This window comes from Gigantopelta aegis, chromosome 10 (genome assembly GCF_016097555.1).
Source record: "Gigantopelta aegis isolate Gae_Host chromosome 10, Gae_host_genome, whole genome shotgun sequence".
In the NCBI taxonomy this organism is placed as follows: Eukaryota; Metazoa; Mollusca; class Gastropoda; order Neomphalida; family Peltospiridae; genus Gigantopelta; species Gigantopelta aegis.
This window is the reverse complement of record NC_054708.1, coordinates 27,055,853-27,069,071: the sequence shown is the minus strand read 5'-3', so window position 1 is coordinate 27,069,071 and position 13,219 is coordinate 27,055,853. Positions and strand designations below refer to the sequence as shown.

The following is a 13,219-nucleotide window of genomic DNA, read 5'->3' as shown; positions in this document are numbered from 1 at the left end:
ATTCAGAAGTGAACACCACAAGTCCTGTGATTGGTGATAAATGTGTGTTGGTTGTAAAAAAACAATAGTTTCATCTCGGCAAAAGATTTATGGAATTTTATTTCATCTGGTACCACAGTGTCAAGTAACCTTGTGCCTGAAACATGTATGGGGTACCTGTACAAAAGAAGTACTCTAATTTTGTGCGGAATTAGGGTAGTCATAGACGCTACCCGTTAGCTCAGAAATGAGGAGCTTCACCCCCAATTTTTTCTGATTCACTTTAAGTGTGAGGGGTGGTAGTATTTATATCCGTGGAATTTATGTCGATTGATACACTGCAGGTAGGAGTTTTAGCCACATGTTACTATTGTTGTCTATGGGATTTGATTTGGTAGTATACACCGATATTGAATAAATGTCAGGATATTTTTTATAGTATGTTGAAAATGTACAATCTACTTACCTAGCAACCTAAGAATATTCTTGACTGTGTCAAGAGCATCTTCAACTTTCTTTGAGGCATCGTCGGCAACAAACTTAGCTTCATTTGCTTTATCTAAAGCCTACAATGTAAGACAAGAAAACATACATTGAAGCATCCACTTTAAAAATGTTAAACGTCAAAATGTTGCGTGTATAATTCAGATTTCTTTTTATAATATGTTTTTATATAGTTAAAAACCGATTTTTAAAACAATTTTTTTTTAAATAAACACATTATATTAAAGGGCTTGTTTTTACCTTAAAATAAACACAGGATATTGTTTCTAACTGATAGGGGGCATTTCCCATATATAGAGAATAACTAGTTAATGACGTCAGATATCTGCTTTATCCTGTGAAGGTAAGAATGGGAAATTATGGGAGGCTCTGCTGAGCGGAATTTCTCATTCGGGCCTGAACAGGATAAAGCAGATATCTGACGTCATTAACTAGTTATTATCTTTATCCTGCAGATCATAAAAATTCAGAGGAAAAGCTATTATTTTTGTTATTTCAGCCACATTATATGTCATCATGACCTAGAGGTCAAATGAACGATTTTGTAACTAGTTATGTGTGTGACATCATAGGAGTGACATCAAAAGTCATAACCTGTTAGTAGCAACAAAGTTGTTTGTGTAACACAATTTAAAAATTTAAATAAGTGGAGAACAAATTAACAGAGCACTTCTTTTGCTGCTTTATAGCAATAAAAAGAAGCAGAGTTAATTATCAGTGGCGGGTCCAGAAAATCCATTTAGGGGGGTCCCCAATGACATGAGGTGGAATGCCAAGGGAACTTTGGGGGAGGTTTGGAGGGGATCGTAAAAAAAAATGAAAATTAATATATAATAAAATTATAACTGTCACAAAATTTAGGAGGGGCCCAGGCCCCTGGTCCCTCCCCCTAGCTCCACCTCTGATTATTAAAAATTTAAATAAATGAATCCTCAAACCTCTTTAGCAAGTCGGTCATCATCCATGCCCTGAGAATCAAAATCGTCCATTCTTTTTTTGGCATCGTCGACATCAGTGGACAACCTGTCAGCCTCATCCTTCAGACCGGTGGCCTTTTCCTTCATACGTTCAGCCTCTCCGCGAATATTACTGGCTTCCTGAAAATATCATCAAAATACTAATCAGTTCCAGGAAATGACACAACCCCCCCTCCCAAAAAAAAAAAAATCTTACATTTTTTTTTTTAAACTAAACAAACCACTTTACCTATCATGATCACCAAAATACCTGTAAATATCAGAAAAACAATATCAAGTTCCTAAATATTTCATAAAAACACTATAATTTTCTAAATATATGCAAAAACACTATGAGGTCTTTGAAAATATTATCAAAATCACAATTAAATTCCTGAAGATTTCACAAAAACACAACTTTGTACCCCTTACCTGAAAGTGTTTTATGGATATTTACAGGAAATGGTAGTGTTCTTGTGAAATGTTCAAGAATTTTCAGGAATCTGAACATAAATACTGAGTGTAAATGTGATATGTACATCTGAAGTCTGTACATAAATACTGAGTGTAAATGTGTTACGTACATCTGAAGTCTGTACATAAATACTGAGTGTAAATGTGATATGTACATCTGAAGCCTGTACATAAATACTCTGAGTAAATGTGATATGTACATCTGAAGCCTGTACATAAATACTCTGAGTAAATGTGATATGTACATCTGAAGCCTGTACATAAATACTGAGTGTAAATGTGTTACGTACATCTGAAGCCTGTTGAGCAGTTTCTTGAGCCTGTTTGGCAAGCCTAAATGCCTCTCTGGCATCAGAGCTGGCACCACTGAGGGCCCCCCTGGCCTCCCCGGTGGTCTGCTCAGCACGACGGATCGTGTCTTCGATCTTTCCAACCTTCTTCAGGGCCTCGTCAGCCTTGCCGCGACTCTCCTGCACCAGCTTGTCAAACTCTGTTCAAAACAAAGGAAATGTTTGGTTTTGTTTAATGACACCACTAGAACACATTGATTTATTAAACATTGGTTACTGTCAAAACAAAGGAATACAATTTGTCTTGTTTTGTAAAAAAACAACCTCCGGAGTGAAAAATTGCTCTCCTCAAAATTTCAAAGATTGGAAAATAATGCTCCTTAAAATAATCAGTGTTAGAGAATACTTAGTGTGATTTGTGATGTACACCAACCTATAAGAGTTTATAGTGTCATTATTATTGTCTGTAAACTTATCTATAGTTTCATTATTATCTGTAAAATTACCTTTTAGATGTTCATAGAATTTCATTTGCATTACTGTCATGTCACCTATAAGAGTTTGTAGTGTTTCATTATTATTGTCTGTAAATCATCTATAAGAGTTTGTACAATTTCATTATCATTGCTGACATATAAGAGTTTAAAGTTTCATTATTATTGTCTGTAAATTGACCTATAAGAGTTTGAAGAGTTTCATTATTATTGTCATGTAAACTAATCTATAAAAGTTTAAGATTTTTATTATTTGTCTGTAAACTGATTTATAAGAGTTCATAGAGTTTCATTATTATTTTCTTTAAACTAACCTATAAGAGTTTATAGAGTTTCATTATTATTTTCTTTAAACTAACCTATAAGAGTTTGTAGAGTTTCATTATTATTTTCTTTAAACTAACCTATAACAGTTTATAGAGTTTCATTATTATTTTCTTTAAACTAACCTATAACAGTTTATAGAGTTTCATTATTATTTTCTTTAAACTAACCTATAACAGTTTATAGAGTTTCATTATTATTTTCTTTAAACTAACCTATAACAGTTTATAGAGTTTCATTATTATTTTCTTTAAACTAACCTATAACAGTTTATAGAGTTTCATTATTATTGTCTGTTAACTGACCTATAAGAGTTTTCAGAGTTTCATTGGCTTCCTTCAGAGTCGTCTCTCCCATATCTACAGCATCCCTCGCTGTTGCCCGGGCAGCGTCCACCTCCGCCAGCAGTTCATCTGTTGTCTGAACAATACAAAACATTACAACCATGATGTCACTGATTTTATTAAACCACAAAACAGAGTCAAATTTACTAAGCAGCCTTCTCTTACTATAATCCCAAGTCTGTTTAAGAGGAAGTTTGTTTTGTTTAACGACACCACTGGAGCACATCGATTAATTAATCTTCGACTATTGGATGTGAAACACTTGGTAATTCCGACTCGTAGTCATCAAAGGAAACCCGCTAAATGTTTTTTCCTAATGTAGTTAGGGATCTTTTATATGCACTTTCCCACATACAGGAAAACACACACACATGTACCACAGCCTTTGTCCAGTTGTGGTGCACTGTTGGAATGAGAAAAAACCGAATCAACTGAATGGATTCACCGAGGTGGTTTGATCCTGCGATGTAAGCACCTCAAGCGAGCACTCAACCGACTGAACTAAATCCCTCCCCCCTCCCAAAGTCTGTTTAATGACTTACATGAAGCAATCATCTGTCTTTACAGGTAACCTTACTTTTCTACAAAATCATCAAATATTGTTCAATTGAAATAATCTTGACAACATTCATCCAATCAGAATTTTTTTTAATGACTAAAATTACACACGTCATGATGTATTAAACACATTTTCTTGTTTAGAATATTAGAGTACGTATAATAATATTCTATGTGTTTTTCCATTGTCCTAATTTTATTTGCTATATATTTTGGTGTACATTTACTGGGAGGTAAAATCCAGTTTGGGCTAAATAAGACATCTGGGCCCAAATTTTCTAAGCAATTTTAGCGCTACAAAATCGTAAAACCGTCGTAAGCTATGACGTCAGTATGGCGTGTGCTGTAGTGACATCATAGCCTACGATTTCGTAACGTTGAGATTATGGTAGAAGAAATGGAAAATGAAGGAAGCAGCTAATTTGATTAGCTGTTGGAATGCTCAACATTTTCTGACATAAAGAGATACAAGTTAACAATCTTAGAATTCACATACCTGCTGCAATCGGATTCCTCCCTCCAGCTTATCCCCAGCCAATATTTTCTGTTTTTCAACATCACTGAGAAGTTCCTGATTTTGATTTACAAGCCGGTCTGTCTCTGCTTTGATCTGCATAGCCTGTACAGAAACACAGAAATGAGTATACTGTGTCTACATTGTAATACATTATTCCAAGAAGTTCCATATTGTAATATATAATTTCATACATTGTTACACATTCTTCCAGAAATGTGGTACCTCATCCTCCATATTGAAACCCAAATAGTAAGTACAGTCAAACTTGGTCTAATGGGCACCTCTATATAACGGCCACCTGCCCATAACAGCCACCCAGAAACACCCCCCAACACAGTTATTTCTTTCTTTGACCTCTCTAGAGCGGCCACCTGTCCAACGCGGCCAGTGGCCACTATTTTTCAGCAAAAATTAGGTCTGAACCTGCATTAGCGGCCAAAATATTCCCCCCCCCCCCTATTTTTTTTCAAATTCTTCCCACCATATATAATCGTACAGCGATTTAGTTCCCGATAAATCCCATCGTTTTCTGCAGTGCCGCCATTGTTGTGTCACATGACCGGAAAGTTTGGCGATTTGATTCGACTCAACAAATAATAAATTATTTTGATGTTATCATATGATGTTATTGTCATAAGCAAATATACGTTTACTAATACTAAGCATTATTTTAATCCTTTTGTTAATTTGGTAAATGTCAACAGCTGTTCGGTTCCGGCGCTTGTATAATTTGCATTCGTTAGTTCAGCTCAATCGTTACTCGATAACAAGGCGACTTCTCATTGGCTGTAGCCTACGAAAGCAGAATGTATTACAGTATCTACGTTGTTGCGGTATTATCAAAGGCATTTATAATCAAGGTGTCTGAGTAGTTCCTACCGTTAACTGGTCATGATTGTTGTTCACAAGCAGTTTGCACCAAGCGGCAAACATTAATGGATTTAGTTAAGCCGGTATGCTTTGGCAAATCGCGACCTTTGTTTACCAAAATTGTTGGTCTGAAAGAGTTTGCACTTCTTCACGGAAAATCTTCAATACTTGATGCTGCTATGGGTATGGAAGAATATGGGGCCTCTATGCATGTTGCTTGCTGCAACACGCAATCAAAAATCAAGTGACTTTTATAAAAACTAAACATTTTTGAAAAAAATGTAACGGTGATGAAATTGTGCTAAATTAGTGACTCAACATTTGTGATTTGTGAAATTATTCACATTAATATGAAAGTGCTTAATTCTGTGACAAATGCATTCCAAACTAGAGACGTTTAAAGAATTTTTTTTAAAATATTTAATGTGACTGCTTAATTTATTATTATTGGTAAATTATATTGATTGAAAGTGCTTATTTTATTATATTAAATGATATGGAGGCAAACGTGCAAACTGTTTTAATAAATACAATTACATGTACTTTTATTGTTTTATGTTGTTTTTCTTTTCTTGAGGGTATTGGAATTAACAAAGGAACTCAAACTGTTACAACAGTTAATAATAAGATTTTATAGAGAAACAAATTAGGGTTTCGATTGATTATTTTGGGACCTCTATATAAAGGCCCCCTGTCCATAACGGCCACTTTCTGTTGGTCCCTTGAGTGGTTGTTATATACAAGTTCGACTGTATATACGATGTAAAAGATCCAATTATTGTTTATGATTTTTTATTTTTTTAAACAAAAATTCCACGGAATTAAATGTCTTGCCTAACAAATTTATTCAATCTCTCCAACAGTTGCATGCATAAATAGTCATCTAAATGCACATTCCAATATTTGTTTTTTTTTAAACTTAACCTTGAAAACAAATTCAATTAAAATTTGAATTCAATTAAATTTGTCTTTCTCCAAATGCATTGTGTTAGGCTCAACTATAAAATAAGTTTCAATGAAGTATGATTTATAGTTTGTGAGACATTGAACTTAACATTAAGCTGAATACAAACTTGACACGACTGCCACCACCAAATTGCAAATTAAAGATTTGTTTCTAACATAATACCCACTAGTAATTATCAGAAATTCACCTTTCTAGTAATAGTTTACACAGACGAACGGACGGATGGATGGATGGATGGACGAATGGACAGACAGACACAGACAAAGTCTCACCTCATTACAACAGAAATAAAATTTCACATATAAATACAAGCAGTATAAATTATAAAATTGTAAGTACACAAACGGTTCTCAACTCTGTTGGCCATTCAGTGTTACCTCATTTTTTATCTGTGCTGCATCAGCAATGAGTTGTGGCACATTGACGGATGGTATGTCCTCCAGAGCCTCGGTGTACAGGTCGAGGGCCTGGCTGTGGGCCTCCTTAGACAGGTCCTGGGCCTCCTGCGCTAGAATCTTAGTCTGCGTGAACAGACGGTCAGCATCACTGTAACTGAAACAAAAAAACAAAAAAATAAACACTTGTTTTATTTAATAACTCCATAAGAAAAAAAAGAAAAAAATGGAAGAAAATGTTTTTTTTATTTAACGACACACTCAACAGGACCACACAGATATTGAGAGAGGAAATCCACTGTCGCCACTTCATGGGCTACTCTTTCTAATTAGCAGCAAGGGATCTTTTATATGCACCATCCCACAGACAGGATAGTAAGTACCACGGCCTTTGATACACCAGTCGTGGCTTAACACCATTAGAGCACATTGGTTAATTAAAGCAGGGATTCTAGAATTTTTTTTAAATCCACTAGCCATGGGATCAATGATTTAAAAAATGTACTAGCCACAATTACAAATTCACTAGCCCTACTTTAATTTAAGTTAATACAATTTTACTAAATAATAGATATGTCACCTAAAGAGGGAGATAGAGCTAAAAAACATTAACATTGGGGGTTGGGGTGGGGTCAGGATATTTATATTTACAAAATAGACTTAACTGCAATATTTGATAAAAAGATTTTTAAAATTCACAAGCCATCAGGCATAGCAATAGTAGTTATTTACTAGCCCAACATTGAATATCACTAACCATGGGAGTGGGGCTACCATAATCTAGAAGTCCTGATTAAAGTTTTGTTTTGTTTAACGACACCACTAGATCACACTGATTCATTAATCATCAGCTATTGAATGTCAAACATTAGGTAATTTTAACATGATATAGTCATAGTAGTAAGAATTCTTTTATAAGCACCATGCCATAAACAGGATAGCACATACCACAGCCTTTAGTATACATGTACCAGTCATGGTTCATGGTGCACTGGTTGTAACAAGAAATAGCCCAATAGGTCCACTGACAGGGATCGATCCCAGACCGATCTGCACATCAGGCAAGCACCCCCACCCCCATTGGTTAATTAATCATAGTCTATTGGATGTCAAACACTTAATAATTCTAACATATAGGAAACCCAGCAAACAATCTTTTATATGCACTTTCTCATTGGAACCGGCCTCGGTGGCGTCGTGATTAGGCCATCGGTCTACAGGCTGGAAGGTACTGGGTTCGGATCCCAGTCGAGGCATGGGATTTTTAATCCAGATACCGACTCCAAATCCTGAGTGAGTGCTCCGCAAGGCTCAATGGGTAGGTGTAAACCACTTGCACCGACCAGTGATCCATAACTGGTTCAACAAAGGCCTTGGTTTGTGCTATTCTGCCTGTGGGAAGCGCAAATAAAAGATCCCTTGCTGCTAATCGGAAAGAGTAGCCCATGTAGTGGTGACAGCGGGTTTCCTCTAAAAATCTGTGTGGTCCTTAACCATATGTCTGACGCCATATAAATGTAAATAAAATGTGTTGAGTGCATCGTTAAATAAAACATTTCTTTCTTTCTTTCTTTCTTTCTCATTGGGGCACTGGTTGGGAAGAACCCTATTAGAAAATGGGTCCATTGAGGGGGTTCGATCCTACAACTCACAACACCTCAGGTAAGCACTCTACCAACTATGCCAGATCCTGCCCAAGGATATTTTAAAGTAAGATCACAATTCCACTGCAATGTTTACTGAAGTAAAATAGATCAATGTATTTAGTATGTATCTGTTTCCTCCGATAACATACTACATAGTCAATTTGCCTTCCCAACTAGGGCCTCATGACTGGTATATCAAAGGCCATGGTAAGTACTGTCCTGTCTATAGGATAATGGCATATAAAAGAACCCATGCTGTCTTATTCATAGTAGTACAATAGAATCTTGTTGGTTGGAACTCTAATACACAGCAACGCTTGAACCAAAAAAACAAAGTCCCGAGTTACACTTACATGCTGACTGAATGGTTAGGCCGAACTACCCAATGGGACAAACACTTTCTCGAGCACCAATGGGGTTCAAGCCAACGGGATTCAAATGTATGTGGCGGCAACAGGTTTTCTCTCGCTCTCTATATTTCTCTTGATCAAGTATTTAAAAGGTGCTGAAGTATCATTAAATAAACATTTCCTTTCCTTAGTTCTAACCTCAATGAGCTATTCTATAAAGCAGATATATCACTGTCATGACAAACAATGGTCCTGTATGCATCTATATGCAAGATATGGTCCAGACAAGGATTTACTATTATGTGCAGTAGACTGTGAAAAGTAGGCCATAGTGACCTAGTAATAGTATCCGACACACCGTCATCTCAAGTTGTTCCTACATGTGAGGTCTGATGGTCCTGTATGCATCTGAATGTAAGATATGGTCTGGACAAAAAAAAGTTAACGGACGGACGGACGGACGTACGTATGGACACACAACAGACAGGTGTATAAAAAAAATAACATACTCTTGTCTCAATTTCTGTATTTCGTAAGCAGTTTGGTCTGGCATGCTGAAGACTTCCTGAGCAAGACGAAGTGCTTCTCTCGATGTGTTCAGAGCATTCTTAGCAATTGTGCTGATCCTTTCGGCATCATCCATTTGCCTGTAACAAAGGAGAGTCAGAATATCGAATGAAACAATAAATATTTAACATAGAAAAAAAGGAAATATATCTGAATACACTCATGTTTTGCTACACTAGTCTTAAAAGAATAAACTTAATAAAGGAACAATTCTTTTGTCATGTTAAGCTGTTAAAAATATATTCATCATATGTGTTTCAATGTTGGTATTAGGGAATTCTTCTCCTAAAACATTTCCTCTTGGTAATCCATCCCAACCTTTCCTCTGAAAGAGAGACAGATATACATGAACAGGGGATTTGTGAATGAAATTTTAAAATCAACCTTTTTAATGTACTGTGAAACCCATCAACACAAGTAGCTCAGAAAACCAGAATTCCCTCAAAACAAGACGAGTTTCAGACCCTTTTTAAACATCAGTACAAAACTGAACCTCTCTAAACCAGACACCCCTTACAATTGGACTTTTTAGTTGGTCCTATAGGTGTCCAGTTTGGAAGGGTTTCACTCTACATGCTGTAATGTTCTGGCACCAAGTAAATTTTTTAATATTGCACATCAATTCTGCTCTTGCTGGCCTTGCCATTCTTAACATGATACATGGGCAAAAACTATTATCTAACTTCCAGTGGTTGTTTTTTACAATAATGGTTTCTATACTGGTATTGTCATTTATATAATGTACATTATGTGCACCACGTACTTAACATGCACCATATGTCATGCCATTCAGCACATTAATGTAATTAATCATTTCTTCACCACCCACCTTTCTGATTCAAGTTTCGCCCTGGTAGCAATGCGCGTCATCTGCTCGGACTGTCTCCCGAATCTGCCGAGAGCTTCCAGCGCCCTCTGCAGGGCCAGCCTTCCCTCCCTGTCGATGTAGTCCTCAGCGGCTTCGAGCGATATCTGCGCCCGAGCGATGGCCTCTTCCGACACACTGATGTCGCCCATCGTCCGCATGGAGGCATCGGTGGCAGACGCGATGCTGCGAGTTATCTGACCGGTCTTCACTATGACCTCGTTGAGGTCGGCTCGCAGGTCCTGCAGCTGTTTGCCTATCGACCCGTCACCACCTGCACAATTAAAGACAAAAGAGAATGTTACATCTCTGTGAGTCAAGTTACGAATAGAACTCAAGAGTTGTGCCCATGACAGGCATGCTTAACAGCTCTCTGATGGAAGCATGCCACAAAAATTACCCACACCCACCCACACTCTCTGTGAGTGCAATAAGAACTTTTTTGTCAAGACTGTAATTAATATCACATCATGGCTGGCAGACACCATTTTAAAAATGCTTGAATACAGATCTTGATGTGAATAACATTTGAGGGCAGTAATTAATTGCTGCCATACCTTAGGACTACGGAGAGCTATTTTAGGGAGCAATAAATTACTCTCTCTGAACCATTTTCAAGGGAGAGATAGAGAGCAAGGGAGATAGCTCCCCCCAAACAGTGAGATTTGTGAATGTACAAACAAGATATACCACTGACACATCAAACACTCAAAGTACTTTGATGTGCATTCAACACAATTAGGGGCTGGATGTAGCCCAGTGGTAAAGTGCACGCCTGATGCCTGGTTCGTTTAGGATCGATCCCCATCGGTGAGCCCACTGAGCTATTTCTCGTTCAAGCCAGTGCATCATGACTGGTATATCAACGGCTGTGGTATGTGCTATCCTGTATGTGGGATAGTGCAAATAAAAGATCCCTTGCTACTAATGAAAAGAAATGTAGCAGTTTCTCTCTATGACTATCAAAATTACCAAATTACCAATAGCCGATGATTAATAAGGGGCCGTCCATAATTTTCAACATTTTCACGAGCGTATAAACCATATGGAGGGGGTTAAGGGGCCAGTGTATGCTTTTTTTGAAAATAAAAAATGTCGATCAACATTTTTCATTTGGGGATGTACACTTTTGGGGGGGGGGGGAGGGGGGAGGGGGTGGTCAAAAGCGTACGGTTTGTACGCTCGTGAAAATGTTGAAAATTATGGACGGCGCCTAAATCAATGTGCTCCAATGGTGTTGTTAAACAAACCAAACTTCTTTTTTTGATGTGCATTCAACACAATTATTTCCCATTGTGGCTACATCAGCTAATTTTGTTCACACCCAATCCATATGTTAAAGTTGGCATTCGCGCCAGTTGTTTTTTAGTTTTATTTCTTTGTATGTCAATGGTCAGTGCCACAAAAGGTGTTTCATTTCAGTTCCAGTTGTTTGTATTTACTATGAGTCACATGATGCGTCATATTATGAATGCAGTTGTTTGTATTTACTATGAGAGTCACATGATGCGTCATATTATGAATGCAGTTGTTTGTATTTACCATGAGAGTCACATGATGCGTCATCTTATGAATGCAGTTGTTTGTATTTACCATGAGAGTCACATGATGCGTCATATTATGAATGCAGTTGTTTGTATTTACCATGAGAGTCACATGATGCGTCATCTTATGAATGCAGTTGTTTGTATTTACCATGAGAGTCACATGATGCGTCATATTATGAATGAAGTTGTTTGTATTTACCATGAGAGTCACATGATGCGTCATATTATGAATGCAGTTGTTTGTATTTACCATGAGAGTCACATGATGCGTCATATTATGAATGCAGTTGTTTGTATTTACCATGAGAGTCACATGATGCGTCATATTATGAATGCAGTTGTTTGTATTTACCATGAGAGTCACATGATGCGTCATATTATGAATGCAGTTGTTTGTATTTACCATGAGTCACATGATGCGTCATATTATGAATGCAGTTGTTTGTATTTACCATGAGAGTCACATGATGCGTCATACTATGAATGCAGTTGTTTGTATTTACCATGAGAGTCACATGATGCGTCATATTATGAATGCAGTTGTTTGTATTTACCATGAGTCACATGATGCATCATACTATGAATGCAGTTGTTTATATTTACCATGAGAGTGACATGATGCATCATACTATGAATGCAGTTGTTTGTATTTACCATGAGAGTGACATGATGCGTCATGTTATGAATGCAGTTGTTTCAGAACTGCATGCATTCACAGTACATCCGGGAGGCAGGACGTAGCTCAGTGGTAAAGCATTCGCTTGATGCAGTCGGTCTGGGATCGATCCCCATCAGTGGGCCAATTTGGCTTATTTCTCGCTCCAGCCAGTGCATCACAACTGGTATATCAAAGACCGTGGTATGTGCTATCCTGTCTGTGGGATCCCTTGCTGCTAATCGAAAAGAGTAGCTCATGAAGTGGCAACAGCGGGTTTCTTCTCTCTATATCTGTGTGGTCCTTAAAGGAGACCGGACACCAAACCATATATACAGCGTAATGAATTTGTTTTCCGTCATAAACCACAACACGTAAGTACTGCGCTACCCTTATTGACCAAGTTGAGCGTGCCAGTCTTGGTTGGGGTTTTTTTCGCCGATCTCTGATGTTTGCCGGAAATTGTCGACAATTGATGAGCTAGACCCATGATGTCATCGATGAGAGGAAAACTGAAGAAACTACCAAGCAGCATGGACAACTTAGCGATTCGAGTGACGACGAATTATGTCCAGCTTGTGCTAATGGCATCAAACCATATCAGTTTGAACCACTTATCAGAGATTTTGTCCCTAATCCTGGAAATGTTGTCTTAAATGAAAATTCGGATGAATCAACTGCCAACGAAGACGAGAAAGCCACACGGTCATAGACTAGCATACAAACATTTTTTAAAACATAATTGTTTATGACATTTTTAATGTAAACTGAAGCAAATGGACCTAATTAGAAGAAAAACACACAAAATGTAATAATATTTCATCATAAATCTTGTTCAGCATAGATGTAAATATGACATGTCAGTGAATATTCCATAGGCCGATTTCGCAAATTTGCAAAAAGTGTCCCCTCCTCAC

The 13,219-nt window shown here is 37.3% G+C and overlaps 1 protein-coding gene across 2 annotated transcripts in view; it reads right to left on the bottom strand.

Moving 5' to 3' along the window:
• Positions 1-13,219, bottom strand: part of LOC121384708 (laminin subunit gamma-1-like) — a 110,337-nt gene that overhangs the window by 13,277 nt on the left and 83,841 nt on the right. For both annotated transcript variants that reach the window (XR_005959427.1, XM_041515208.1), the window contains exons 19-26: positions 10,065-10,374; positions 9,178-9,315; positions 6,655-6,829; positions 4,420-4,542; positions 3,327-3,441; positions 2,204-2,403; positions 1,422-1,580; positions 446-545 (exon numbers count right to left, since the gene is read on the bottom strand). Coding sequence is in view for 1 of the 2 variants with exons in the window: in XM_041515208.1 (XP_041371142.1) it covers positions 446-545; positions 1,422-1,580; positions 2,204-2,403; positions 3,327-3,441; positions 4,420-4,542; positions 6,655-6,829; positions 9,178-9,315; positions 10,065-10,374 (1,320 nt within the window). In the remaining variant the exon portion in view is untranslated. The remainder of the gene's footprint in view (positions 1-445; positions 546-1,421; positions 1,581-2,203; positions 2,404-3,326; positions 3,442-4,419; positions 4,543-6,654; positions 6,830-9,177; positions 9,316-10,064; positions 10,375-13,219) is intronic.